The sequence below is a fragment of the Chiroxiphia lanceolata genome, chromosome 24 (genome assembly GCF_009829145.1).
Source record: "Chiroxiphia lanceolata isolate bChiLan1 chromosome 24, bChiLan1.pri, whole genome shotgun sequence".
Taxonomy (NCBI): domain Eukaryota; kingdom Metazoa; phylum Chordata; class Aves; order Passeriformes; family Pipridae; genus Chiroxiphia; species Chiroxiphia lanceolata.
In genome coordinates, this window is record NC_045660.1 from 6,974,213 (window position 1) to 7,001,393 (window position 27,181).

A 27,181-nucleotide genomic window follows, 5' to 3' on the forward strand; every position below is an offset into this window, starting at 1 on the left:
TACCTGCCACCTGCCACCCTTGCTAAAGTGGCACTTCCCCCCAGAACACTGAAATGACCCACACAGACAAGCCAGGGCAGGATTAGTGGTTGGTTTTACTCAGGTATTTAGATATCTTTTTATTGCCATCTTCAGTCATGGTTCAATAAATACAAAATTAACAAAAATGTCAATAGATTTTTATTACATTTATTATTGTTATTATTATTATTATTATTAAATATTCCAAACCAACTGAGATTCCCTGGAGATGTCTGACTATAGTTCAAACATGAGATGCACACAGTGTCTCTTGTGATATTATATTACATTTATCTCAAGCTTATAAAAATATATATTGACTTCTTGAGTGTGTATTTACAGTATTTAACAGGTGGCTAATGAATATAAAAGCATCTGGAGATGAACCAACTTGATTCCTGTTTGGTTTCATGTGAGGGGGGTGTTGCAGGTGCTGCTCCCACAGTACTGGGACTCCCCCAGCCCGGGGAGGAGGCAGGAGCCTCACGCTGTGCTAGAGGCTGGATGGGAAGAGACCAGAATCGTTTTGAGGCATTTCCCTTGGTTGAGCAGCTCCAAAACAGCATTGCTAATTAATTTAATTATACCACTTCCCCAAGGAGAGGGTCTGAGAGGATGCAAGTTAATTTTAAAATCATAACAACAATCTATAGTCTAATTTACTCATTTTGTTATTCCATGTTGGCAAGGAGCTCAATTAGAAGTTTATTGTTGCAAGAAACTGGGCTAGGAGCATGTTTCCATTGTGGGCTTTCCTTTCCTTTCTTGAAGGAGAGGCTGGGAAAGCCAATGACTCATGTTCCTGCTGAGTTAGAGCCCATCCCAGAACTCCCCTCCTGTGGGACCCCTGCCCGCACAGTCACGGCTGTTCCCCCCGGGACCCACAGCCCCCAGCCAACCACCAGCCACTGCAGCCCAGGGAAAAGGTCATGACTATAGATAACTGGGCTGAGCTCTATCTCTTTTCAGCTGGGCAGCATCTGTAGGGACAGAGGAGCAGATCCCAGCAGCTCTGAGCGCAGCCATGGGTGGCATCCACAGCTGGCCCTCCTCGCATCCCTAACTCTGGAGACAGTGTCTGTCCTGGGGGGTTTGAGGGCACACATCACTGACTGCTCACGGCCAGATCTGTTGCCCAGACTGAGGCACTATCACCTCATCACCAAGTCCTGCATGTCCCCAAGCCTCCTTGACAGCAGCTGCACCAGCCTGGAGCCAGCTCCTCCAGCAGCCACTTCCCAGGGGAGCTCCTGCATCCCAACAGACAGGATGAGCAGGGAGAGGGGGAGAAGGCCTGGAATCAAACTGGTTCAACCCCCTGCCTAGAGATCTGCCATATACTTTCTCTATAGATAAAATGTAAACATGAAGAACACATAAATTGCACTTGATCCTTGGGATTGGGCATTTCACCAAATGCAGGGCTCAGTTCACTGCTCTTCCTCTTCAGGGTGGAAAACAGTGGGATGGCAAGTGACCAACCTGACTGGACATGGGCCAGACAATTTATTTCTGCTAAAACCTCTAACCAAGAGACATTGGGGAGTGTTGTTTGAACTACAGAGGGGGTGGGAAGGAGAGAGCTTGTTTTGCTCACAGTGTGTGCGGGCAGAGCGATCACTGTGCTGGACCCAAGGGCTGCCTCAGGGCCCTTCACTCAATCCTCATTCAGATCCCCATCCTCTGGGAGCAGGCTAACAGGAAGGTCTGACTGGAGCAGATTTCCAGCCTCACTGTGAGCATCTCCCACAGCCTTCATCCCGTTTGTAAATCTTTGCCTTTCAGCATTAATAATTCACTTGCAATACTTATGGATGATAATAAATGCCCTACAAAACTCCATACAGGGCTGCAAAGACACATTTAATAAACTGACTTCAAGGAAATTGTATTATTAAGGAGATGCTATTTATGTCTTCGTCAGGGATTGGGCTGCAGCCACAGGAGCTGCCAGTGTGCCAGGCAGGCAGCACTGTGCTCACAAAACAAAGTGTGGATGTGCCCTGGACTGCCTGATGTGCCCTGGATTGCTTGGATGCAGCACCATTTGCTCTGCTCTTTACCAGAGACACCAACTGAGGTGTCAGACACTCAGTGAAGTAACTCTCAGAGAAGAAGGGATGCGGCTGGGAAAGACTTTCCTTCAGCACAGATGGGGAAAGTCACCTCTCAGGAGCTGGGTGAGAGCTGTGCTCTGCTCTCTAAAAATAAAAGCAGTAAAAGCTCCTTGTGGGGTTGCTGGGATCTGTCAGGTTGTATAAAAGTATCCATGGATTCACCAGCAGAATGCTAGATACAGAAACATCAGCTCTGGATTAAGACAGTGCACAAAAGTCCATCTCACCCTGTGAACTCAATTACCACCTAAAACGGCATCACTACAGGTTAACTCATCTTACAAAACAGTGCCAGGGAGAGCCACGTCCACCCAGGCACACCACATTATCCCAGGAATCCTGGGCTGCCCCAGCTCAGGGGATGGAAGCCCTGCTCTCTTGCTACATGGAATGACATATTTGGCAGCACCCAGATATTCCCACAGCCCACCTGAGACCACCAGGTTTCACAGACAGGGCTGGCTGGGGCCAGTGGGCAGCTCCTCCCCAGGAGTGCCAGGCTGGTGCTCTGCACCTTTGCAGGGCACTGCTTCACACCTGCACTCCTCGGCCATGCATCTGGATCACCTGGGCCCGGAGGGTCTGGATCCCACTCAGGATGGTCTTCTGGTGCTCCACCAGCGTGATCCCCAGGCTGAGGATGTCTCTGCAAAATGAGCCCCACGTCAGCCAGGACAAACCAGCCCTGACTGCCACGTGCCCCGACACCGATTGCTCCCAGGCAAGGGCAGCACAGATTCCAGACATGCAGGAGTAAGAAATCCCCAACCTTTTGTCCCAGCTGAAGCAATACTGACACTCAGCAGGAATCCCGGGCTCACAGGAGCCTGTAGCACGCCAAGCACGGGACAGTTCCAACCCCATCACCCCTGTGCTGTGGCACAACAGCTTATCAGTAAATCACACTGGATTGGGCTCTGCTCTCTGCAGGGGAAGGAAACACTGATCTCGCTGTGCCCACGACACGAGGTTACAGCCACGAAACCAGGTCACTTACTGGGCTGTCATCCTGGCCACTGACTCCAGGTAGCAGTAGCCCGCAGCAGTGAAGTTGTCTTTGTACCTGCCCATTTCTATCGTTTCCAGCCACTCGCCTACAGAGCTGAAAGATGGGAAGGCTGAGAAGGTTCGCTCGGAGAAGGGGATGGATGTGCCATGGGACCTGCCAACAGAGCGGGTGGTGAGGAGGGAGCAGGGCACAGCACGGCAGCGGGGGACGGGCAGGCACGGCAAGAGAGTGGTCACCTGGGGCACGTGGAGCTGAGGCACTTCGGGGGCTCCAGACTCTGCACCAGCTTGCTGAGGACGTTGTGGATGTGGGAGAACTTGGGCCTCTGGCTGCGGTCCTTCTGCCAGCATTGGAGCATCAGCTGGTGGAGGGGTGGCTGGCAGTTGGCTGGGGCGGGCAGGCGGAACCCGTCCTCCACAGCCTTCATCACCTGCAGTGAGGGGGACGTGAGGGGCTGGGGTCAGGTGCTGCAATGCAAATCAAAGGCAAATTCTGGGGCAAACCTCCCTCCCCACACCCTGCCCAGGAGCAGCAGCAGCTCCTCTGTGTGCCACAAAGCCACCACACACCATCAGCAATCACCACACCGTCATCTACCGCGCGGCCGCGGGCACTCACGTCCTGGTGGGACATGTCCCAGTAGGGTCTCTCGCCATAGGACATGACTTCCCACATGACGATGCCGAAGCTCCACACGTCGCTGGCCGGGCTGAAGTGGTGATACTGGATGGCCTCGGGGGCTGACCACAGCACCAGGCTCTTCCCACGCTGGACGGGCAGAAGGGCAGGAATGACGTGCTCGCTCAGCGGGACATGGCCAATGCCAGCAATTCCCAGGTGGCCATTTATCGGTCAACGTGCCCTACCTGGCACCACAAACCCACGGGCCACGAGCACGTTTAGTACTAAGAAAAAACTTTTGCCTCAATTTGTTTAAAATGACAGTGCAACTGTACACTACATTGGAGTGCAAGTCCTGAAATATTAATGGGAGAGGAGAATGTCCCCAGGAAGAGCTGATGGCATTTTATACATTAATATTTAATGAAAACCACCTCAGAGCTGCACAAACACAAGTCCCTTTGCCCTGACTTGTTCTCCTGTAATGAACCATCCCCATGCTGGCATCTGCAGAGCCCTCTGCAGATGCACTTGGGGAAGCAGGTGACAGAGACCACTGCTAATTGTAATTAACAGCAGGGAGACCTTGACCCCAAAGCCACACAGCCCTGCTGCAGCACAGTGGGAAAAGCCAGGGCTCCTGCTGGGCTGTCCATCCTGTGGCTCTGCAGGAGGCTCCATCCCCACGGCACAGCAGGGCGTGGCCATGCAGTGGAATAGGCGTGGTGCTGGGCTGCTGCTGTGCAGTTCCCTGCCCAAACACACTGGATTTCTATCTGAGAAAGAAGCTGAAGGTGCAGAGGCCCCATTCATACTCGAGGAAGGAAATGGGAGCTTAGAAAAAGTGTTGACAACTGAATGTGGAAATGCAGCTCACCATGGTGGAGAAGATGGTTTCCATCTTATCTTCCTGTGGCCGTCTGAACCCAGTGATCTTGCACACCAGGCTGCTGCTCACAAGGACCTTGTGTGCAGCCAGGCTTTTGTGCACGTAGCCCATCTCTGCCAGGTACGCCATGCCAGAGGCAATGCCCTGCAGCATGCAGACGAGCTGCGAGCCCGTGAACTGCCCCTCGTGTTTCTTTGAAAGCAGAGGAGGAAAAGCCAAAGGTGAGCAATGGGGACACAGCCAGCAGAGCCTGAGCTGGGCAGATCCCCAGCACTCACCCTGAGAAAGGAGTCCAGCAGGCCGTTCCCCAGGTACTCCATCACTATCATCATGGTACTCCCTGCACAGACAGACAAGGAGCACGGCGTGAGTGCCACCATCACTCAGGCAGTCTGGACACCACAGGGGTTAGAAATCCAGGTGCCAATCCCTCCATTGCCTTGGAGAAGACAAGGACTTTATTTTGGCCAGGCTGCAAGGAGCAGTGGGTCCGAGGCTTTCCTGTCATTCCCAGCTAGGATCCTACTGGATTCCAGTATCAGAAATTCCTTTCATCAAGACTCTGAACCACATCATATCATAAAGGACAGCACAGCCCAGTGAAAGCAAAAGCACCCAGCTCAGCCAGAATACTTCCTTTCCTAATAAAAAGCCTAGTTAGCGCACGTGCTCCAGTTCCTTTGGATTTACATGAATACCCATTTAACTGCTGCATCTGGAGCCTGGTTCAGCACACACACTCATGGGAGAGAGCCAGAGCAGTCAGTCTCATCTGTTTTACTGACAGAATCTCACTTCAATTTGCTTTTATTAAAAGTCCACGGGTTCGGTTGCTAAGCCAGTCCCACTACCTGCATTTATTAATCTAGCTGGAAGCTTTCTATTAATCATCAAAATGCAAAACCAGCTGACACACGTGGGAACATCTGGTCTCCCAGGAGCCAACTGGACCTCCAGCATCAGGTCACCGCTCCAATGCAGCAGCATGAGTTCATTCCTGCACAGGAGCCTCCCGGGACCCCCATACCTCTGGTGATGACCCCCTCCAGGCGGATGACGTTGGAGTGGTCAAACTGGCCCATGGTACAGGCCTCAGCCAGGAAGGAGTGCTGCTGCTTCTCCGAGCAGCCTGCCCGCAGCGTCTGGATGGCCACGGGCAGCTCCCGCTTGCTGGGCAGCTTCAGGCACCCCCGGCACATCTCCCCGAACTCTCCTGTGCAGCAGAGAGATGGGTTAAACAGGTCCATGGCTGCTCAGCACCTGCCCTTCCCGAGGACCTGCCCTGGATCACCCTTGGCCCTTCTCCAGAGCCCCTCGGGTGTTCTCTCCACGCTCTGCTCCAGTGCATATTGTGTTTTATCCCACAGGAAGAGGATTAACCCCTTGTCACTGAGCTCATGCTCCAGAGCCTGGCTGCTCTGCCTCCCAGCTTGACATGTGCAGGGCCTTCTTCCCAAGGAGCCAAGCACGGCAGGGCCAGAGGGCTCCTGCAGTGCTTGAGGGGGAACATCCCACTGCAGAGCCACACGCTGCACAACAGGAGCTGTGGAATTCCCAACATAAAGAGCCAATATTGGCTTTACAGCAAAAAGTGTGTACCTATGAATAGCTATATTGATTTGAAAATCAGGTTCTTGTTGGATCAGCAGTGAGACAAACACACCTCCAAATTCCTTAGATTTAAACGTCTTCCTGACTAATTTATTTCCTGATTTTTCAAACACCAATTTGATTCTGAAAGGTACAGGGGTTCATCTGAACTGCTCCATGCCACAGCTCAGAGACAACCTTGTCCCCTCCTCAGTGTCCTCTCCCCTTCAACACTGTCCTTCAGCTGCAGGAAAAGCCCTTCCCTCCTCCCTTTCTCCACCTCTGCTGCTGCTGCAGCTGAATTTCTCTTTAGGAAACGAAATGACAAAGAATGATCGTGTTTCCCACATTCTGGCACACAGTAGCCATTAAGGCTCTAAGGCTTGGCCAGGGGTTTTAATTTGCTTTTAAATTTTAGGCAGTGAAGTTGATGAAAATCAATAAATCATTAGGTTCACATATTTATAAATAGTTTTCATGTTGCTGTCAAACTGCCCAGATGCAGGTAATTGCTGATGCTTTCTGGTCCACATGGCACTCGCTTGGCTGTGCTCAGTGTCTCAGGAAAACACCAGCAATGTGGAACCAAGCTCCCAGACAAAATCCTCGCCACCCCCACTTGTAACCTCCACTGCAGGCAGGTGCCCCTGAGACAGGAGCAATGTCACAGCACTGCCATGGCCCAGAATGCCAGGAGTGAGAGGGGAGTGCTCTGGCTGGGCACAGGCACAGCCCCTGGCATGGCCACCACCCCGCAGAACTTGCCTGTCCTGATGATTCTCTCAATTTTTATGCTGGCATTATCCAGCTCCTTGGCAAAGAGGTGCACAGCCTGCATGGGGTCTTCGCAGGTGTCGGGGTCAATGTACGTCCTCCTGGTCGGTATTTTAACTGCAGGAAAGGCAGAAACAGCAGATGAGAAGGGCTCAGCAGAGCTTCCCCCCACCCATCCTGGGAGACACTCCCAGCTTATCCATTTTCAGGGCTGTGGGCAGGACACACGTGCCACCTTTCTATAAGCAAAGCAAAAGACTCGGCTCTAAGGTTTCTAAGAGGTTTTTTTTGAGATTAAGCGAACCCAACTGCTCTGCTCCACTGTCACAACCCCTGGGTAAAGGAGAGTGGCCCCTTTGCTCTGGTGCAGCTCCCACCCTCCAAAGCCAATTGAAAAAGCCAAGGCAGGCTCTGCTACTCCTGAAGTGCTTTGGGGAGCAGAAGAGCACGTGTGCACAGGCATATGCCAGGAATCAAATAAACTCATCAATCCTGACATCTGAATTCTCTCTGACAACTGTTGTCTGTAAAATTATTGCTGCTCAATAATCCAGAGGAGCCCCAGAAAACAAGGCTGTTTGCTCACATTTGTAAGAAGCTAACAGAACAATTCCTGCACCCCCTGGAAGGCTGCAAATATCCCCATTTCCTCTGGCATGCAGTGATCTGCACATGGGAAGGACAGACACTGGCTCATGGAGCTGTCAAGCCCACAGTCCCCAGAGAGCCTTGCTGTGCCTGCCCCTGCTCTGGATAATGCAGGACAACAACACTTCAAAAGTGAGGACTCAGGGCTGCTTTGGTGGGAGCTGGGTTATTAACAGCAATAAATTCAGGGATCCCCACAGTCACACCAGCCACTTACAGTGGAAGTACAGCTCCTCGTCCCCATCCTGGCTGGCTTTGCTGTACCCACACTGCCTGCAAAGAGAATGAAGATGCATTCCAACACCTGGGCAGCACCCCTTGCCCCAGCTCAAACCCCCCTGGTCCGTACCCAGCCCCGCTCACCTCCTCCAGACCATCACACCGATCACAGTGGACACCAGCACCGTCAGCCCTGCAATGGCCACCACCACAATGATGAGGACGGGGTTCTGCTCACTGGAGGCCACTGTCACTGTGGGAGGGAAGCAGAGCCGGTCAGCTACATGCCCTGGGGCAGGTCTGAGGAGAGGGACCACCCTGGTCACTGCTCCCATGGCCTGACCACATCCTGCAGCCAGCAGGGCCATGGGACCAGTCACCCGCCTGCGTTTCAACATCCTCACAACGATTCATGTTCTGGTTCAGCTTTATGAACTCAAGCTGGTGGGATCAGTCCAACATGCTGGGTGTGCTGCAGGCACAGATGGAGCAATCCAGTGCTGCTGCACTAGCTCCTGGTTTTGTTAATCAGAGCTGAGGAAGATTCCTGTTTATCAGAGGGACATATCAAAATTTATGGCTTACAAATAGTTTTCCTTCATCACACTAGCTCTTGTCTTCCTGCTTTTGCAAACAGGGGTATTAAAAAGCTACATTCTCTATAAAATTTTTATTGGCTTCAATTCATTCTGAAACATCTTCTGTGTGGCAAATGGAGGCAATTTAAAGCCCTGTTAAACACAATCTGCAGGAGTCGTACTGAGTCAGCCAGCTCAGGCTTGCACTTCCAGCCAAGGTGGGGGATTGTGCTGAAGCCCAGCATTCCTCCTCCAGCTGTCTTTTAGTGAAATAAGATGCTTCTGAACCACAGTTATGAATGGGAACTGAAAAGGAAAAGCCCCAGCAGACAACACTGATGCTGACTGCCCTGAACCAGCCAAGCAGAGGACAAGCCAACTGTCTACTAAGCCAGGGCAGCAGCAGGGTGGAAGGGAAGGGGGAGCAGTCACATGTTAAGCACATTTTTGGGAAATCTCAGCCAAAGAGCAGAGACTGTCCCAGTCTCCACACCAGAGAGCTGCTGCCCTCGCTGACGCTACACTCAGAAGAGCCAGGACAGGAACCCCCAGGACAGGCAGGGCACCAAGACCAAACTCATTAAAATCCAGTGGGAAAATGCAAGGACAGCAGGTTCCTGGGCAGTACATGCCCTTAGACCTGGAGCAGCAGAACCAGAGGAACAGGTGCTGCTCCATAACACCAGGAGCAGCTGGGGCAGGAGCTGTGAGTGCAGCATCCCCATGGCCCAGCTCAGAGCCCTGATAGGGACAGGGACACGAGCCTTGCTGCACTTACATTCTGCCAGCGTCTCCACTTCAATGCCAGGGTTGTAGTTCCCATAGTCTGGAGAGGAAGATGTTCGGATTTGGAAGATATAGAGGGTACCAGGTTTCAGGTTATTGACCGTCACAGCCGTTGATGTGGTTTTCACAGTTGAGTAACTTTGATCTCTCTGATCCTGTGAAATAATGAGATACCTGAGATGGAGCTGGACTGACAGCTGTGCTGTGGAGCTGGCACAGCACAGCCACATCCTTGCCTCTGGGCCCTGTCAGGAAGCCAGTCCAAGCAGCCAAGCTCCAACAGAAACAATACCTTCACTGGATGTCTCATTAATAGAAATTACATGGGAAGGTCACAGGAAATGGCAGCTAGAGCTGGATGAGGTGCTATGAGAACAGGGGAGGATGGGGTGGTGGAGAGCAGCTGTGTCATCCTGCACGGCTCCTTCCCCCTGCACCAGGGCTCAGCTGTGGCACTGTCCAGCCCCATCCTGCTCCCCTGCTGCAGTCATTTAGCCCTGGAGTAAATCCACATAGACTGGCAAACAGTGAGGAATCACAGCTGGCAGGTGGAGCCCCGAGGAGCACCCCAGGCCAGTCTGGCACAAGTACAGGCAGTGTCCCAGCCCCAGGTCCAGCACAGGCAGTGTCCCAGCTCCATGTCTGGCACGGGCAGTGTCCCAGCCCCAGGTCCAGCACAGGCAGTGTCCCAGCCCCGTGTCTGGCACGGGCAGCAGTCACTCACTGCACCACTCACATCGCTAACAAATGTGTTTTCCATCTGATATACTTTTCCTCTAGAATCTCCACAGTTAAAGCAAAAGCTTTAAAAGCAAAGATTAGGAACAAAGTTGATTTTCATGTCAGCATCAAGAGCCTCATTTCAGTGAACAATTGCTAAACTACAGTTAAATTTCCTACCCAAGCAGGACGGATCGTCATTTCATACCCCAAGTATTGTGTTGCTGCAGCCCATTTGCACAGGAATTACCATCTCGGGCTCCAGCATTTGCCCTCCCCCACAGATCCCTCCTCTCAAATCTATCAGATGCTGAAAATCACATTAATATGAATCAGCTTCACGGTAGCTGGTTTCTAAATACAGAACACCGACACGTCACCTGCGCAGTGTGCCTGACGCCGTCAGCTCCATAACGAGCCTGAGCACACGCAGATAAGGTAATTTGCAGAACTGTGTCATAAACTGCATTTATTTTGAATTACAGTCTTGCCCTTGCTCTGCCCACCGGTATTTCTTTTAAAATTCCCAACCCACTGTACCTGTCAAAAAGCAGTAATTTTTAAAATCAAGAGACTGTCACTCCTCCTGTGTGAAGGGCCGCTCACAGCTCACTACAGTGGCAGGTTCATGGCCCTCAGTCCTAAACCAGTGCAGAGCACAAGATCCACCACTGTCCCAGAGAGCAGGCTGGGAACACAGAGGCCGTCTTCTCAAGGATGCAGGAATTCGCTGTGGTGTCACAGTCCTGTCTGGCTGGTGTCACACGGTGGGTGGGTGACTGGGACCGGGATGGGGGGCACATGCAGCACCCAGTACTGTGCTCCTGAGAGCAGACCTGGCCGGCAAGAGAAGGACCCAGAGCCGACCGGGGCACAAGCAGAGCCCGAGCCGGTGCCCAGCACGTACCTTCTCGTAGTACTTGACCTCGTACTCGGTGCCGTTGGGGAAGCCTGGCTCCTGCCACGACAAGGAGACGCTCTTCTGCTCTACTTTATCTGTGCGGATGTCGGTGACAGGATTTGGTGCTGGAAAAGTGCAGAGCAAAGGGGCAGTGACTGCAGTTCTGCCTCAGTAAAACCCTCAACAATTTAAACAGCTGTAGAATGTGCAGCTTCTGCAGTTCTTTCTCTCTGAATCAGGACTGGAATAACTTCAAGTTGGTGACCATCCAATGGGAGAAGATGGTGGTAAAACACAGTAGCTTTGTAATCTGTGAACAGTCAGGAACACTCCAATGGAAAACTGGCAAAAATCCTAACAGCACCCTCTGCCCTCAGTGCTGCAGAGACATCCGAGCGCTGGCTCACGTCCTGAGCTCTGAACCCCTGCTAAGGATTTCTGGGAAAGACAAAATGCAATCTTTGATCAGGAGGGCTGATGGGACGTACCAAGGCCTCCTCAGCCACTTGGTACTGGATCTGCCCCATGCCAACAAACAGCTGGGAATATGGGAGGGCCTCCTGCCCACCTGCCCTGCTCTGAGCATAGCCTGTGCCCCAGGAGCTGGCTGTGTATTTCTGGTCAGCACGTGCTCCACGCTGCAGCTCCCTCCCTGACACACGTGAACCCATTTAGTTCATCCACTGCAAGATGCACTTGTCAATGACTCCCATTTTAACCAGGTTTGGCTCCAAAACTGTCTCCAGCCTGTGCAGCCTGGTCACGACCCTCAGGCACAGCAAAAGGTGCACGGGGATGTTGACTGTTTCCAGCTTGTCCCACTTCCCATGAAATCAGGACATTTGCTGGACCCGTCTCTGTCCCACAGAGATGCCTGTGGAGAGGAACAAGTCCCTGGAAAGCAAACTTAAATGTCTGTGAAATTTTGTATTTATTACTAGGCTCATTAATCTTCACCGAAGAAAAAAGCCCTCCTTATGTTTTATTCATGGTGATTTCCTCCTTGATTCCAAGTCCCTTTGGCTTCTGATGAGAGTGTGAGTGAAGCCAAAGGGGCTCCCACGTAGCTCCCAGTGCCCACACGTGGCTCCCTCCACTGTGACCCACCCCATGGCCTGGGACATCATCAGACATAATCCCCCAGTGAATTCACTGGCCCCAGAGTTGGCCTTGAAGGAGACATTGAACTGTCCCTGCGTAAGGAACAGGGAGGGAGCTCACCCCCAGCACGAAGCACGGCAGGAAGGTCAGTGATGCTCTGTCTGTGTGCTGGTAAAGGGCCAGCACTGGCAACACCCACCTGTGGTGAAGGTTCCCCCAACTCTTGCCTCGAGTCCAGCTCCTGTAAACTAAGCTAAGTGCTCCTTGCTGTGTTACATGATTCTCATCAATAAAATATCACACAACTGCCCTCCTGTACCTCTGAATCCAGCAAATGGACTGGAGAGACCTGAACGTGTGGTCTTGACTGTTAACAAAGTCATCAGGAAAAATCCCACTCACTCAGGAACAGGCTGTAGAGCAGAGCCCATGGTACATGCCAGAAAAGCAGGCACCAGCCTCAAACAGGTTTAAAAAGCATTAAAGAAAATCACACAGGCTATAAAGCATTTCACACTGTGAAAAAAATGTGTTTCCCATCAATATTTTAAGCTCCCCTAACATTGCCTCTATTCTGAAAAAGCAAACATTAAATTATTCACCACTCTGCCTGATTTTATAAACTCCATTCCCTTGTACGTGGGTTTTCTCCTCTTGATTAAGCAGAGCAGCAGCAGAACAGGCATAAAACTAGATGTGGGACCGTGTCCCTCCCTGGAATGATCCACTGTATCCAAAACCTGCCCTCAGTGAGGGCACCAAACGCCTCTGTGCCCTGCCCTGCTTGTGCCCAACAGAGCCACCTCTCCCCTCCCTCACCAGTTACTGACATCCCAACACAGAACATGCCCTGGGCACCATCCCAGGCAGCTCCTGCCTCAGAGCTCTCCATTCCAAACCAGAGAAGCTGCCTCTCAAGTCAGCAGGCAGCTCTTTCAGGGCAAAACCCTCAGGAGCACAGACCCTCACCCCAGAACCAGCTCATCCCATGGCTCCACTGCTCCCTGGGCACTGCACCAGCCCCGGGCACACGCAGGGAAATCTGCTTCAGAGGATCGAATTCCAGCCAAAATGCCTTCTCCACTCTCAGGAAGAAGGATGCATTCAAGCACTGGCTGCATTATTAATCTGCAGCAGATTTAAAAGCCCTTTAAGGCAGGAGCTGATCCCTGCCAGAAATACAAATGACACGGGCCCAGAGTGCACATTTACATGGCTAATGCAGCTCCACTCCTGCAGGTAAACAGCTCTGCTCACTCCTCAAACACTTTTATTTAGTCCCATGCTGGGGCCAGATTAGAAAAAACACAGTATTAATTTTGCCTCCTGCAGACTAAATTGCATCTCTTCTTTTCCCTGCAAATACAGGGAATGATGGCCAGTTCCCTCTGGTGACTGCTGGAGGGGAGGGGCAGCGCAGATCTGCACTCAGAGCTGGATTAGAGGGGCTAGATAGGGTCCTGTTTCTTGTTTAATTTTTCCTCTGAATCTGCATATCTGCAGCCAGACCCCCCTGCTGCTGCAAATGACTTCCAAGATCACGGCATGACAGCCCCCATGGGCTGTTCAGACATCACTGCTGTTCAGGCATCCCTGGAGTCTCCTTTCTCTTGACCTCTGGCCCCATCAGGCATTTCTGTGGTGGCCTCTAATGACGAGGGGCTGCAGGGTTGGCACTCCAGGAGATGTCATGCTCTGCAGAGCAGCTCCACATGCCATCCGTGCCAGCCATGGCTGCATGTCCTGCCTGCACAGGGTCCCCTCCTCACAGTGGGGTCTTACAGGCAAACTCAGCAGCACAGCTGCCTCTCCAGGAGAGGACTTTCTCCCCACCTTCTCCCCCTCTTTGCCAATGGGCACAGGTTAACCATCACCATCACTCCTTCCCAGAGTGCCAAGGCAAGAGGAGCCAGGGCACCAGGTGCCTGCAAGACAGGGCAGCCCCAGCCTGGCATTGCCCAGGAGGGGACACCTTCAGCAGCAAAAACTGCCCATGTTCCAAGAAACTTCCCGAGCCTCAGCTGTTCAGGTAATTCCAAGCCACCATCTGCATCTGGAGACTTGACAGCTCAATGAGAGACATTGATTTTGAACAGATTACAGGATTAATTATCCACATTCTTTATGTGCATTTCCATTCCCTCAGGAGTACACAGTGTTGAGTAAGAGGCTGAGATTCCCCCTTCCCAAGGGCAAAAGCTGCTCTGAGCAGCCAAGGTACAGGCTGGCATCACCGACTTGCTGCTTTGCTCCCTAAGAGGACAGGGCACTTGCTGCCCATACCTGGCCTCTTGTGTCAAGCTCAAATCCGGAGCCCCAGGCAAGGACACAGCTCCGGAGCACTGGTCCCTCTGCCTGCACCAGACTGGAGGAACAGCTCATTATTAGACCTCCCCCTATTAAGCTCACCCTTCCCCAGCCTGTTCACTGGCTCACTGGCCTGAGCTTGGGAGGCAGAAGATCTTCCCAGAGCAAAATCCATCCTTAAACAGCCAAGATCCTAATGAGAAGTGACACTTCTGCCGAGGAGCAGTCTGCAGCACAGCATCCCCCAACGGATCCACGGGGGTTATGGTATGAGGGGAGAGGAAGCAACAACGTGCACAAAAACATTGGATCAAGTGGTGGGAAAATTATTTATAATAAGATCAAAGTTTAATCTCTTCAGATGAAATTGTTGGCCAATTCCTGCCAAGAGGTATGTGAGGATCGTCTGTCTCCATTAACTGTGGTTTGGCAAAGGGTTTTCATGCAAATTAATAATGTAACTGCAGGGGAATGGACAACGACACAAGCCAGAGCTGACTGTCCTTTGGCACAGCCAACAGCCAAGGAAGGACTGACCCCTCTGGCCAGGGCCCCATCCACAGGCAGCCAGGAGCCTGCTTCCCCTCACCTGAGGGAACAGAAATGCCAAATGGGAAATGGAAGGGAACAATTATGATAAGAAATTGTGTCCAGAGACCAGCACAGGATAAAGAGAGAAAATAAATTTTTTTGTTTCCAAAGGATGGCCAACATTTGAATTATCTGGATTGAGGAGGATTTTTTGTGAATGGGCTGAAAATGTTGCTTCATCAAAGGTATTTTTCTGTGATCTGTAAATTCATCTGCAGCTGGATCATGGAGCAGGCTCATCCCTCAGCAGCCCAGGCTGTCACCACACTCATTCATTGCCTCCCCATGGCACTCGCCATAACCCCCTGAGAGTGCCATGTGTCAGTCTTTGTCCACCCCTCTGCCACCACTGAGCACCACGCCTGTGCCACCGGGGCAAACTGAGTGGAATCAGGGCACTGCCATGGCACAGGGCTGTGGAGCCCGAGGACAGTCCCCACACCACCTCCAGACCCCGTGTTCTCCCAGCAGCAAAACCACCGACCCGTCTTTGGAGCAGACCCACAGATCCCAGAGGTGACGTGCCAGAGCAGAACGGTGCCAGCCACGGCCCCTCAGTGCAGCGGGGGCGAAGCACCGACCCCAGTCCGTGTGTGCCACACCACCTCCAGACCCCAGTCCGTGTGTGCTGTACCTGCATGGCCGGTGGACACGTTGACCTCGGCGTACTGCGGCCCCGCCAGCGGGCTGACCCCAGAGACACCATTGACGGCTGCCACGCGGATGGTGTAGTTGACGTGAGGCAGCAGGTTCACCAGGGTGACAGTGCGCTCCACCAGCCCCGTCTGCTGTGGCACAAAGCCCACGCTGCTGCCACACTGCTCACAGCGGCCCCGCAGCGCCGCGGGGCACCGGCCACACCACAGGCTGTAGGTCAGGTCGCTGCGGCCGCCGGCGTCGGCCGGGGCACTCCACTGCAGCACCAGGGACGACTGCCGCAGGCTGTACACCAGGTTCCTCGGGGCAGAGGGCGGGCCTGGAAACAGAAGAGTGTCTTTGCACAGGTGCCAGGACAAACCTACGGGTCCTCTGGGAGCAGCAGCACAGGCTGGCAGACCGTGAGAGCGTGGTCCCGGACAGCCACAGCACGGGATGGCACGAGGGGACACGGAGGCACTGGTGTGTGCAGCACAGTGGGACATGGGACAGAGGATCCCTGCTGGAGTGACGTGTGTGCACCACAAGTCACAGTTCACACTGTGTGAGAAGGACCCCACTGGACCCAGCACCTCCCCAGGGTTCGGCCCAGGGGCCCAGGAGCACACCAGCGGTCGGACACTGCCCAGCCATGCCCAGCAGAGCTGGAGGGCTCCTCATTGCTGTGCCAGCAGCTGGACAGCATCCATCACTGAAGCAGCTGGAGTCCAATCCAATTAACTAGAGGCCATTTAATTAAAATCTGTGAACTATAGCGACTAAATGACTGTGCCCCAGTTTTACCGGGGAGTCTGAGAACCTGACCATGCATCTGTCTCATCAGACTGCAGCCTCAGCCTGCGAGCTCCATGGCACAGGGACAGCCCCTCCATCCCCTCCCCACTGCAGCAGCACCGCGGTGCAGACAGGATCCCCAGGGATGTGCTCCCACAGGTGAGGACACAGTGCAGGCGGGGGACAGCCTGGGACAGCCCTGGGCACCTCCCTGGCTCTGTGCTGTAGGACAGACACAGTGCCTGAGCCCTGTTCCCTCGCCACGAGGAGTGGCCGCCCCGGTGAGAGGAGACGTACGTGTGCAGGACGCAGATGGAGGGTCTGACGGAGACCTGGAGTAGTTCTTCTGGCACGAACAGAACGTGGAGGCTTCTTCATGTGTGAAGCTGTGCTCAGGGCATGGGGAGCAGAGAGGGAGATGGAGGGAGACCTTGTAAAATCCTGGAAGACAAGCTGAAAGAGAGAGGGGGAGTTATGGGAAGAACACCACAGGCTGACTGGGAACACATCTGATGACTGCATTTTCCTGTTTCCTGGGACATCTTTTGCTGCTGTTGGCCAGCAGACACCACCCTCCAAGCTTTCCTTGAGCATCCTACATGATTCTGGCACCAAGCAAGGTGTGCATTGGTTTGACCCAGAAGAGACATTTGGGTAGCTCTGCACTGACTTCCATAGTAAATGTCGTTCCCTACCTAGGGCACTAGACAAACCAGGAAAAACTATCAACCATTAAAATTATTCCCAAAACTTCCAGCTCCCTCTTTAGATTTGAGAAACCAAAACAAAACTAATGTTACATTCACAGAATGGAGACAGAGCTTGCTTTTTCCTTTAGTTAGGCAGTGCTGACCATGACACAGGGCAGAAATATCACTTCGTCAGGCAGGACAGGAAAATCAATCCTGTTTACAAACATGACAGGATCCAAACACTAAGCCCAGAGCCCCCATCCCTTGGATGTGCCTGCCACACAATTCTGACATTTCATCATCGGAATTTGAACATTTCCATTTAGAAACATCTTTCAGACTGTTCCTCCCTGTTTTCTAACAGCCAGACATAACTTTACCAAAGTATCTGTCATTAATAATGTCACAAAATGCCCCAATTTGCACATCCCAGGAACAGGCACCACAACCCTGTGCGAGCACATCCCACAAGGAGTCGTGGGCTTCACTTGCTAATTTTGTTCCTTGGCTGTCCAAAACTTGCCCTTGAGAAGAACAAAGGCACCCAGCACATGTGATGCATCATGTGTGTGTCTCTGTTTCTTTTTTCAGATAAACTCCCACCCTCTTCCACCTCATCCTACGAGTATTTTTCTTGCTCTGTTTTAGGTGTCCTTGTCATTTTGCAGTGCTCATTTCTGCAGTGGGTACGTGACAGCTCTGGAGAGATCAGGTCATCAATTTATAGAATGAAATTCTCTTTTCTGTACACTATTTTCTATCCTGTTCGTTGTCCTCTGGTACTACCACAACTAAATTGTTAAACAATAAAATTCAATAATTCATTTTCCCAGAGGCAAAGAGAAGCAGCCATATGGGTCAGATGGATCAATCATCTCTCTCCAGCTCCACCACTGCTGACCACAGAAGCTCCTCAAGGCGTGCCTGATCCACGTCACTGACAGAGAGAGCACATTCCCCCTTGGATGTAACACTGCCTGCACACACAGTCAAACCAGCAGCAGAACAAGCCACACTGATTTGTTCTGCAGGTTGGCTGATTACCCAGCACAAAGCAGCCATGGGAAGGGCTCCTCTTACCACCTCATCTGACACGGCTCCTCGGATGGGAGTGGATGTCTGTGAAGAAACAGCAATGATTCCCAGCCTGTGCCATAGGGACAGCAGGGCCAATTGAGGATGCAGAGCTGGAAAATGCATGATTTCCTACTCCTGTGGCACGGGACAGCTCTCATTTTCCCTCCCCAGCAAAGTCCTGCCAGCAGCAGAAGTGCTGCATGTGCCAGCATGGATCAATAATGACCGTGGCCTCACTCAAAACACCTATACTGGCATCTATAATTAACACCACAACTTGGTTGTCTTCCAAAATCAATTCCTTTCTAGTTTTTGTCATGGAATTGTATCTGACAAAGTTCATCTGCTTTAATGTGTGTTAATTTTCTCTGTTGAAGCAGACATTCATAAAAATGATCTTTAGGAAAGCCACACCTGGGAGAACACGCAGCCAGCACTGGGGGGTGTTGCAGTGAGAACTAGAACAGCACCTGGGGGGCTGAGGTGCCCCAGCAGCCTGACAAGAAGAAAATTAAATACACAAAAATATTTAGTAAGACAGTCTTGAAATATCTAACAGAGTGCATTTGCTGAATCCAGCCAAGACTGACAGAACCTTGTTGCTATTTATGCCAGAATGTTCCTCAAGGACACACTGAAGCAGGCACATCCACTGAGCCAAGTGCAATTTACTGTTGTCTCTCTCAGTTCCCTAATGGATCCACCAACTGGTTCCCAGGGAAGGACTGGCTGACCGGCCTCTCCAGGACACCCCGTACCTGCCGAGCACTTTGGCTCACACCAATCCCTCAGCAAGACACGTTCCCACAGTATTTCAACAGCACATCCAGCATGTCCATCCAGCAGCCAGGTATCCATAACCTTAACCTGACAGGAATTCTGCAAACTACTTGTGATGCTTGTAATTTTTGGAGTAGTTTGCTCTGAAATTGTCATGGAGCAATTTGTGTCTGGCTCTGCCTTGATTTCCACAGCCATAATTATTTCAGACATACTGTGAACCAGTGATGTAAAATACAATCCCAAAGCCTGATAATTACTCCCCAGAGACTGAAGAGAGAGCCCATTTTCCACAGGTGTTCCATGTGCATGGCTGATGGGAAGGAGCATCCACCATCCAGCATTACAGCTGCTGCAGGAGGTGTCACTGATGGGCAGGGCAGGCAGATATTCCAGATTCATTCAGCAGAAAGCTCTCTACCCCTTTGGACTGTCACTTTGCCCAGGTCACAAAGGGGCTCCAGCCATGTTCTGATAGAGCACAACACCCAAGAGGAGAAAGCCAAAATGTAGCTCATGCAGGAAACCAAAGTACAAATTTCCACGGTGATTATTCCTCCAGTGACAGGCACAGATTGGCTCCCACAGCCCCTGCTGTGCTGCCCTGATCCCACCCCATGGCCCCTGTGGTGTCCCCAGCTCTGGCTCTCTGCCAAGGACCAGCTCGGTGCATCCGTGCCAACCCCACAAGCACAGGGCCTGGCTGTGGGATGCCCACGGCTGCATCTGTGATGAAAGTAAAACCTGGGGCTTTGTGCAACTTACAGAGTCCCAGGAGGAAAAATAAACTTATTATACATAATCCTCCAGTATCAGTCAGCAGACAAAATGCACTCCAGGAGCACATACAGGTTTGTAAGCTAATGTATAAAAGATGAAACAAATAAAAAGCCTCAAGTGCTGTACATTTGTCAGAGCCCCTTTGGAGCAGTGGTGCAGGACAGGAGAACAGACAGGGAAAAGCTTGGCTTTCCTGCAGCAGGAATTAGCAGGGTCTGAAGGTCTATTTGGTTTTTTTCATCTCTCCTAATTTCACAGTGAGGGGCACAAACATTACTTTGGCCCAGGATGCTTTTGGCACTTAAATCAGGGTTACAGGGATGCCAGCTCTGACCGAGTTCAAACACCTTCACCAGTTCACCTCCTGCATCCCCAGCTGCACCACAGCTGCTGTCAGTGCCACAGCCCTGCTGCCACCACCACCCCCGGCAGTGCCACAGCCCTGCTGCCACCACCACCCCCGGCAGTGCCACAGCCCTGCTGCCACCACCACCTGCCAGCAGGACCCTGACCCTGCCACGCCACGGGCACCAGCAGCAGCAAAACCCCCAACGCCTCCAGTCCACCACCCAGACCTCTCAGGCCCACAAGAGCTGTGACAGAGACTCTGGCCAAGAAGTTTCACCAGCAGACTCATACCTGTTGAGCTCTCCAAAGCCACAGGTATGGGACCACAGTGGTGGAACCAGGTGTGCTGTGCCATTACCTTACCCCAAACTCCCACTGTATCCACTTGCCTCCAGCTCATGGGCTTTTGTCCTCATTGAAGAATTTCCACAGCCCTGGCTGCTTTCATCAGAAAGCTTTTAAAGCTATTCACTTAACACTATGCTAATGCAGGGCTGCAAAACAAACACAAAACTTTCAACCCTTAAAAACTATTTTCTGATATTTAACCAGACATCAGACGCTGCTCCACAGAGAGTGACTAATGACCTGCTTTCTGTGAGAGGGGAGAAAAACTTAATTATGTCCATTAAATTACTTCAAATATTTTTCCTCTGAGAATATGAATTATTTCAACTCAACACAGAGAAACCTGAAACATTAGCAAAAGCCTTCTGGGACTCGCTATGTAAATCCCCACTTGAAACAGATGGGGAAAGCATGGCGAGCTGCCACGCAGCCACGGAAGCAATCAACAGCACTGAGATTTCAATTCGATAGCTTTAATAAGGTCTTCTAAAGGAGAAGCCACTGTCCGGAGCTCTGGGAAGACCATCCCACTGCCTGGAAGGAGGAGGCACCATCAGCACAGTGTAAAACTGAAAAGCCTCGAGTTGTTCCTGAGGGACAGATCCGATTCTGCTGGAAAAGCTCACTCTCCTATTGCACCCCCCACCTCAAATGCAGGGGACCTCTACCTGTCTGGGACTTATTTAGCTGTTTTTTCTCAGTCCTTATTGGAGGTGAAAAAGGAGAGGTCCAAGGTATCACTTGGACACAAGGCATGGGCAGCAAAGGGTCTTTTCAGCCGTGTTTTACTGAAGAACTCATCCCCTCTGCAGGTCCCAGCTGGCAGTAAGGTGCCCAGGGACAGCATTAGCCCTGGAACTCTCTTTGTTCAGAGACTCACACACTCCAAGGAGGAGCACAGCAGCCAGTATCCCACATTCAGGGTTGATCACACACCTGGCTCTCACCTGCCTTGAGATGGAAGTAGTCACAGACCCTGGTTGGTTAGTGGGACACCCACTAAGGCACATCCATCTTTACAGCTGTCATTAAACGTAACCTTCTGAGCTGCAAAGTCACCACATTATTAAACAGTGTCCAAAGCATGACAACAGCAATGTTAATGTTCCAGACTAATTTTAACATTACAGATAAAGCTGTGGGAAATGCCTGATGGCATCCAGAGCTCTGGCACATCTGCCCAGCCAGCACCGTGCTGCAGAGCAGCCCTGGGCAGCGTGTCCCACGTTCCCAACCACCACCCTCCAAATGAAGGTCTGGTGGTTCGCTGGGGAGCTGCCATTGCCTAAAGAAACATATTGCTGACAATAGGCAATTCCACTTGTCCAAGTTGTGCTCAGGCACCTGAGTGGTCTGGCAGCAGCACAGACTGACACAGATAAAAAACTGCCAGAGGACACCAACGGCCACCTTTACCTCTGCATCCCCCGTCCTTCTCCTCAAAGCCAGGGCTGCACGTGCATTTCCCTATGGGGACCAGCCACTCGCCCTCAGTGCTGCAGTGCATCCGGGGGGGATTATCCACGTCCACCTCAGCATGAGCGACACAAGTGCCCTTAACTTCCACCAGCGTCGCAAAGGCCGTCTCTGCCACCGTGTCTGGGAACACGGCCAAGTTCTGCACGGTGGTGAGGCATTTCTTGTAATAGACCCGCACAGAGACCAGCGCCACGCAGGCACCCATGTCCTGGAAGCCCAGGTGGAAGCCTCTCTTGCTCAGGTGCCCTATCTCCCTCAGCTCGGTGTTCAGCTTCATCTTGCGCTCGCCCAGGTCCCCCTGTGTGAAACTCTCGTCAGCAGCGATGGTGTCGATCTTGGTGTGCTTGCTCTCATGGACACTCCGGCCCAGGTCGGAGTCAGACTCGACATAGTACAAGTTGAAAGTCTCCTTGCAGGTGCTCATCACGCCAGGGATGCTGTTGCAGTCCCGCAGGGTGAACTTGAGCTCGATGAAGATCCTCTGACCGTCGCGCCTGGCGATCCAGCCCGTCTGCAGCCAGTTGTTCTGATTCGGCTCCATGACATTGCACACCTGGTACGTGCGGATCGGTTTGTAGTTCTCATCCACGCCGCTGATCTCTTCCCACTGGGGAGAGAATACAAAGGGCTGTAACAGCTCGGGAGCTGCCCCGGCAGAGACACACCAACCCATATAAATGTCACCACCACAAGCCTCCCCACCACAGGCTGTTATGTCACAGGCACCAGAAGTCCTCAGCCTGCCAAACCCACTGGCTGCAGTAACCCAGCTGCTGGACCACCTAACACCTGAGCTTTCTGCAGAGATGCAAACATAAAGACACAACCGGAAAGGCAGCACTGCCAGCAGACTTTGGAAAACAAAGCCTGATTCTGGACAGATCCTCCACTGAGGAGCCAGAGGCCTTCATCTCCCACACGCTCCTTAGATTTTCTGTCCGTGGAAGGGGACATCCAGACAGCATTAGTGCACAATGTAATGCTGCATGGGCCACCCAGAGAAGCCTAAGATGTCCAAGAAGATGTGACACTAGTCACACCATCATATGAGGACATCAAACATCTTTGCAAACAGCAGCAGCAGCTTCTCTGCCAGGAGAAGTTTTAGCTGGAACAGGACAAATCTTCTGACTGCAAGTGAAATGGTGTTTCCCCAAAGCTACCAGCAGAGATTCTGATCAGTGAAATGATGATTCAACCCTCACAGCCTGAATGACGACCTGGCAATTTCCCAAAGCAATTCTTTCTGGGGGTAAATTTATGCAAAATAGCCAAAATGTACCCAAAACAGACTTTCTTCTGCAGACAAACAGCTGGGCCACACAGATGACTCCAGGATCTATCACTATTCCCTCTGAATGCTTTATTTTCATTCCAGAAAAGCAGCTGTAGACCGACCCCAGCAGCAAAGCCAGGGCCTGATCAAACAAACCCTACATGACACAGAGCTCCTGACAACTCCCCCAGCCACAGCCCTCAGATTCCAAGGGCTGGACTGATCCCCAGACCTCATGCTGGTGTGCAAACCACAACACAAAGCCTTAACTGGCCGGTGTTTATCTGCTTGTTTTAGGAGTGTAAAATCCATTTCGAGGAGGGACTCCACACCAGTTGCACTCAGCCAACACCTCTCTGTTCCCTGGGGTGTCCGGTGCTGATCATGAGAATTTGCCCATCGCCCCTGGAACGAGGAGACCCTGCAGCTGCCAGTCCCCACCTCAGCTCCGTGTAAGCAAAGTGCTCATACTACAGGACTTCAAATGCTGCTGAGCACCAAGAGGCCAACAGACCCCTCGGGTGGTGCAGGGGGGCAGTCCCACCATGGTGCTTACCCCGTTCGACGGGTGCGAGGTCCAGCCCAGCTCTGCCTGAGATTCCTTCGAGTCCAGCAGGACAACTGCAGGGAAGATAACATGTTAGCAAACCCACTGACACAGGAAACGCCGGTAAAACCCACCCAGTGCATCCACTGGGAAGCTCAGTGCCATGCTGTGCTGGGTCCCAGGGCACGGGAGCAGCTCCCGCCCCGACTCCACCAGCCGTGTCGTCACCGTGTGAGGACCGTGCGCTGCAGAGCTCCCACTGCACACCCAGAACAACCTCGCAGGTAGCTCACCAGTGCCCTAACGAGTGTGCCATCCCAGGGACGATCCCTCTGACACCACAGCCAACCCCGCCACTGTGCCGTGCCTGATACTGGCACTGAAAGGTACCGGCGGCTGCTTTGAAACAGGGATTTCCCTGGCAGACGACACCCTTTTTCCACAAAACAGCTAATTCTTTCTTTGACAGGAAGAGCTATGTTCCTCAATTCACAGCTTCACGATGCTCCCACGTTGCCAGCCGGCAAACAGCCACAGCCCCGGACCGGCAGGTTGAGCCTCGTCTCGGGCTCAGACACCGGTAACGCGGGGCGCGGCAGCGCATCCCCAGCGGCCGTTTCGCTCGGAGTGCTCCGGGATGCTCCGGGATGCTGTTCCCGGCGCCGGGCGGGTCCGTCCGTGGCAGGGCACCTCCGCGCAGACGGACAGCGGGGCTCGAACCGTGCGCCTGTCACGGTACCGGCAGCGCGGCGCGGGCAGCGGCGCCGCACGAGCCCATTCCGCCCAACGTCCTCGGTGATCGCCGGAACCGGGACGCCCCGGGCTGACCCAGCCACTCCGCGGGGACCCGGCCGCCCTCTCCCGCTCCTCCCGCAGGTCCCCGCGCCCCGGACAGCGGCGGCACATCCGCCCCACGACCCGGCCGGCCGGCCCCGGAGCGTCCCCGCCACCGAGCTGAGCCAGCCTCTCCCGGTACCGCAACGCGCAGCCCGACCCGCCGCGGGCGAACGACGTCGGGTCCGAGGCGGCGGCACCGGGCGCGCCGAGCCCGCCGCGCACGGGGGACACGGCGGTGCCGGAGCAGCGGGGACACGGGAGCGCGGGAGCCGCCCTCGCCCCGCCCGGCTCACCCTGCTCGGCGGCGGCGCGGGGCAGCGGCAGGAGCGGCGGGAGCAGGAGCGGGAGCAGGAGCGGGAGCAGCGGCAGCGCCAGCCCCGTCTCCATGGCGCCCCAGCCCCGCGCCCCCCGCGCCGCCGCCGCGCGCGCGCTCCCCGCCCCGCCCCCGTCCGCTGAGCCCGCCCCGGGGGCGGGGCCTCGACCCCCGCGGCCAATCGGCGGGGAGGGGCGTGGCCGGGTCCTGGTCCCGCCGGAGGAGCCCCCGCAGCGGCCCCGGGCTCGGTCCTGCCGGGACGGGCGGCACGACACGGGCCTGAGCCTTGGGCTGCCTGCAGCTGCTGCCAGGGCAGGGGCTGCCCGCCCCATGGAAGCCAAAGGACTACTGAGGCGAGGGCAGCCCTTGCTGATGCTGAGACGCTGCGGCCACAATTAGCAGTGCTGTGCCGCCCCCAGCCCCAAATGATGTTTGCTCCCTGCTGGTGGTAGCTCTTTTCCGCAGCGGAGTAAATCTCAGTCCTGCCCTGGCCTGCAAACGATGCCTGGGAATGTCAGTTTTACGTCGAGCCCTCTATCCTGCCTTTCTGGGTTGAAATTTGGTTCACAGCTTCATCCCGAGGTCCTTCAAGCCCAGCAGCTGCTGTAAAAGCAAAAGTGGACAGAAACCCTGGTAAAAGGCAGGCCCAGGCAGAGTGGGTCCTGCCAGATCCGTGCCAAGGACAGTGCTGTGGCAGCAGGGGCGGCAGCGGGAAGCTGTGGGAGAGCTGCCTGAGCTGCCTGGCCTGGGGTGGTGATTCCTGGCTCACTGCAGCCTAGGTACATGCCACCAGGCCCACGGCCTCCTGCTCTGGAGGAGGAACTTGACAAGGTTTGATTACCAGTAATTGTAGGTGTTGCAGGTCCCTGCAAAGTTTAGTCAGGCTGAACACCTGCCAGCTTCCCACCTGATGTGGATACCGTGACACCAAAGCTTGCTTATGTAGCAACATTTGTTCCTGTGGGATGTTCCCTTTGCTGTGATTATGTGCTGTCAAATGTAAAACATTGCAAGTCTAGAATAAAAATACTGAACTCCATCTGACTCAGCCCAGCCGGGCTATGGCACCCTCTGCATGGCCCCTGCTCACAGGGGTGGGTGCTTGGACCACAGGCCAAGCCCACCTGGACACCTGGAGCCAGAGGGTGTTTCAGCTTTCCCTTCATCTCTCAGCACCTCTGCAGACAGTCACTACCTTTTCTTTCTGTGTTAACCTGACTGGTGACAAAGTCTCCATTCATTTGTCAATGCTTTTCCCATCCTTGAGACCTCAACATGGGCCGGTGCTTTGGGTGCTGCTGCACCAGCCCTTGGAGCCAGATCTGGTCCCGCTGTGCAACTGCAGCCCAGCAGCTCCTGGAACAGCCCTGATGACTGGGGGCATAGGTTCATATGATCAAAACTCTCTCTCCATCACGTTACAGGGCAGGGAAGCAAAAGACAGGGTTTATTTATAATCTTCTTCAAGTGGAAACTAGAAGAAGTGACCCGTTATTACTGGAGATTTCTCAAGCCACCCAGGAAGAAAAGTGATATTTAGTTGTCGTTAAAGGCTCAGAACTGCATAACAATTTCATGCTATGTTAACTTCTAGGTTTTCTTTCGCATATAAATTTTTAAGGAGTAAAATAGAAAAACCGGAGCACTTGACCTTTAATCACAGTTATTTGTGTGATCAGTCAAGTGTGGGAAAAAGCTAGTTTGTGCTTGAAAGATGCCCTTTAAAGCCAGATTGCTCTAATATGACACACAACTCTCACAGTGTAATACAAAGGATCTCTCTCTTGCCCGCCTTCAGGCACAGGAGCTCCTGTTTAGTATTCACACGCTGGGTCTTGCTGCTGGGACAGTGGAAGGTATCAATGTCATGAAGCAAATCAGTCCAAGCCCCTGGGACAGCTCCATTCACTGCTGAGTCCCACAGGCACGAACACTTTGCTGTCAGTGAGGAGCCAAGCAGGGAAGAGGATTTTGGATGTATATGGACGATTTGATGTTAGATATGTTTCACTAGAAGAAGGGTCTGTCATGCAAATATAGTACATGGCTTTTCCACTTATCTGAAATATTATTCCAAGCACTTATAAAATCTTTATATTAGAACAGCCAGAGATATTTTAATCAAGATTTTGAAGTATCATATTGTTTTGGGGAAATGATCTCATGAATTTTTCTTTGGCAACACCAGATGACTAAAAGCCATTGCTGGGGTGAAGGAAGCAGAGCAGCCTTTAATGGAGACTATTGGATTTCCTCACTGTCAGGCACAGTGTATGAGCAGGGCCAGGCCTCTGAGCCCAAAGATGAGCCAGGGAGCAGGACAGAGGGGTCAGAGAACACAGCAGAGGGGTGCTGTCCTGGGATGGCACAGCAGACAGCTCCTCGAGCACCAGCAGCACAA

General features: G+C 53.0%; 1 protein-coding gene across 1 annotated transcript; it reads right to left on the reverse strand.

Moving 5' to 3' along the window:
• On the reverse strand, positions 1-23,711 carry EPHA10 (EPH receptor A10). Its single transcript, XM_032710155.1, has 16 exons — positions 23,640-23,711; positions 21,745-22,414; positions 16,601-16,756; positions 15,507-15,848; positions 10,880-10,998; positions 9,245-9,407; positions 8,033-8,141; positions 7,887-7,942; positions 7,013-7,138; positions 5,685-5,870; positions 4,936-4,997; positions 4,646-4,849; positions 3,766-3,915; positions 3,384-3,577; positions 3,136-3,300; positions 1-2,784 (listed from the first exon to the last, which is right to left on the reverse strand). The coding sequence occupies exons 2-16, from the start codon at positions 22,346-22,348 to the stop codon at positions 2,670-2,672; spliced, it is 2,751 nt and encodes a 916-aa protein (XP_032566046.1). The 5' UTR covers positions 22,349-22,414; positions 23,640-23,711; the 3' UTR covers positions 1-2,669.
• Positions 23,712-27,181: the final 3,470 nt, after the last annotated feature.

Coding starts and splice junctions, on each gene's coding strand:
- EPHA10 (XM_032710155.1), bottom strand. CDS start 22,348: ATGGAGCCGAATCAGAACAACTGGCTGCAGACGGGCTGGATCGCCAGG. Junction 4,850..4,935: donor TGCTGGACTCCTTTCTCAGG/GTGAGTGCTGGG, acceptor CTGCTTTCAAAG/AAACACGAGGGGCAGTTCAC. Junction 3,578..3,765: donor GGGACATGTCCCACCAGGAC/GTGAGTGCCCGC, acceptor CCCTCACTGCAG/GTGATGAAGGCTGTGGAGGA.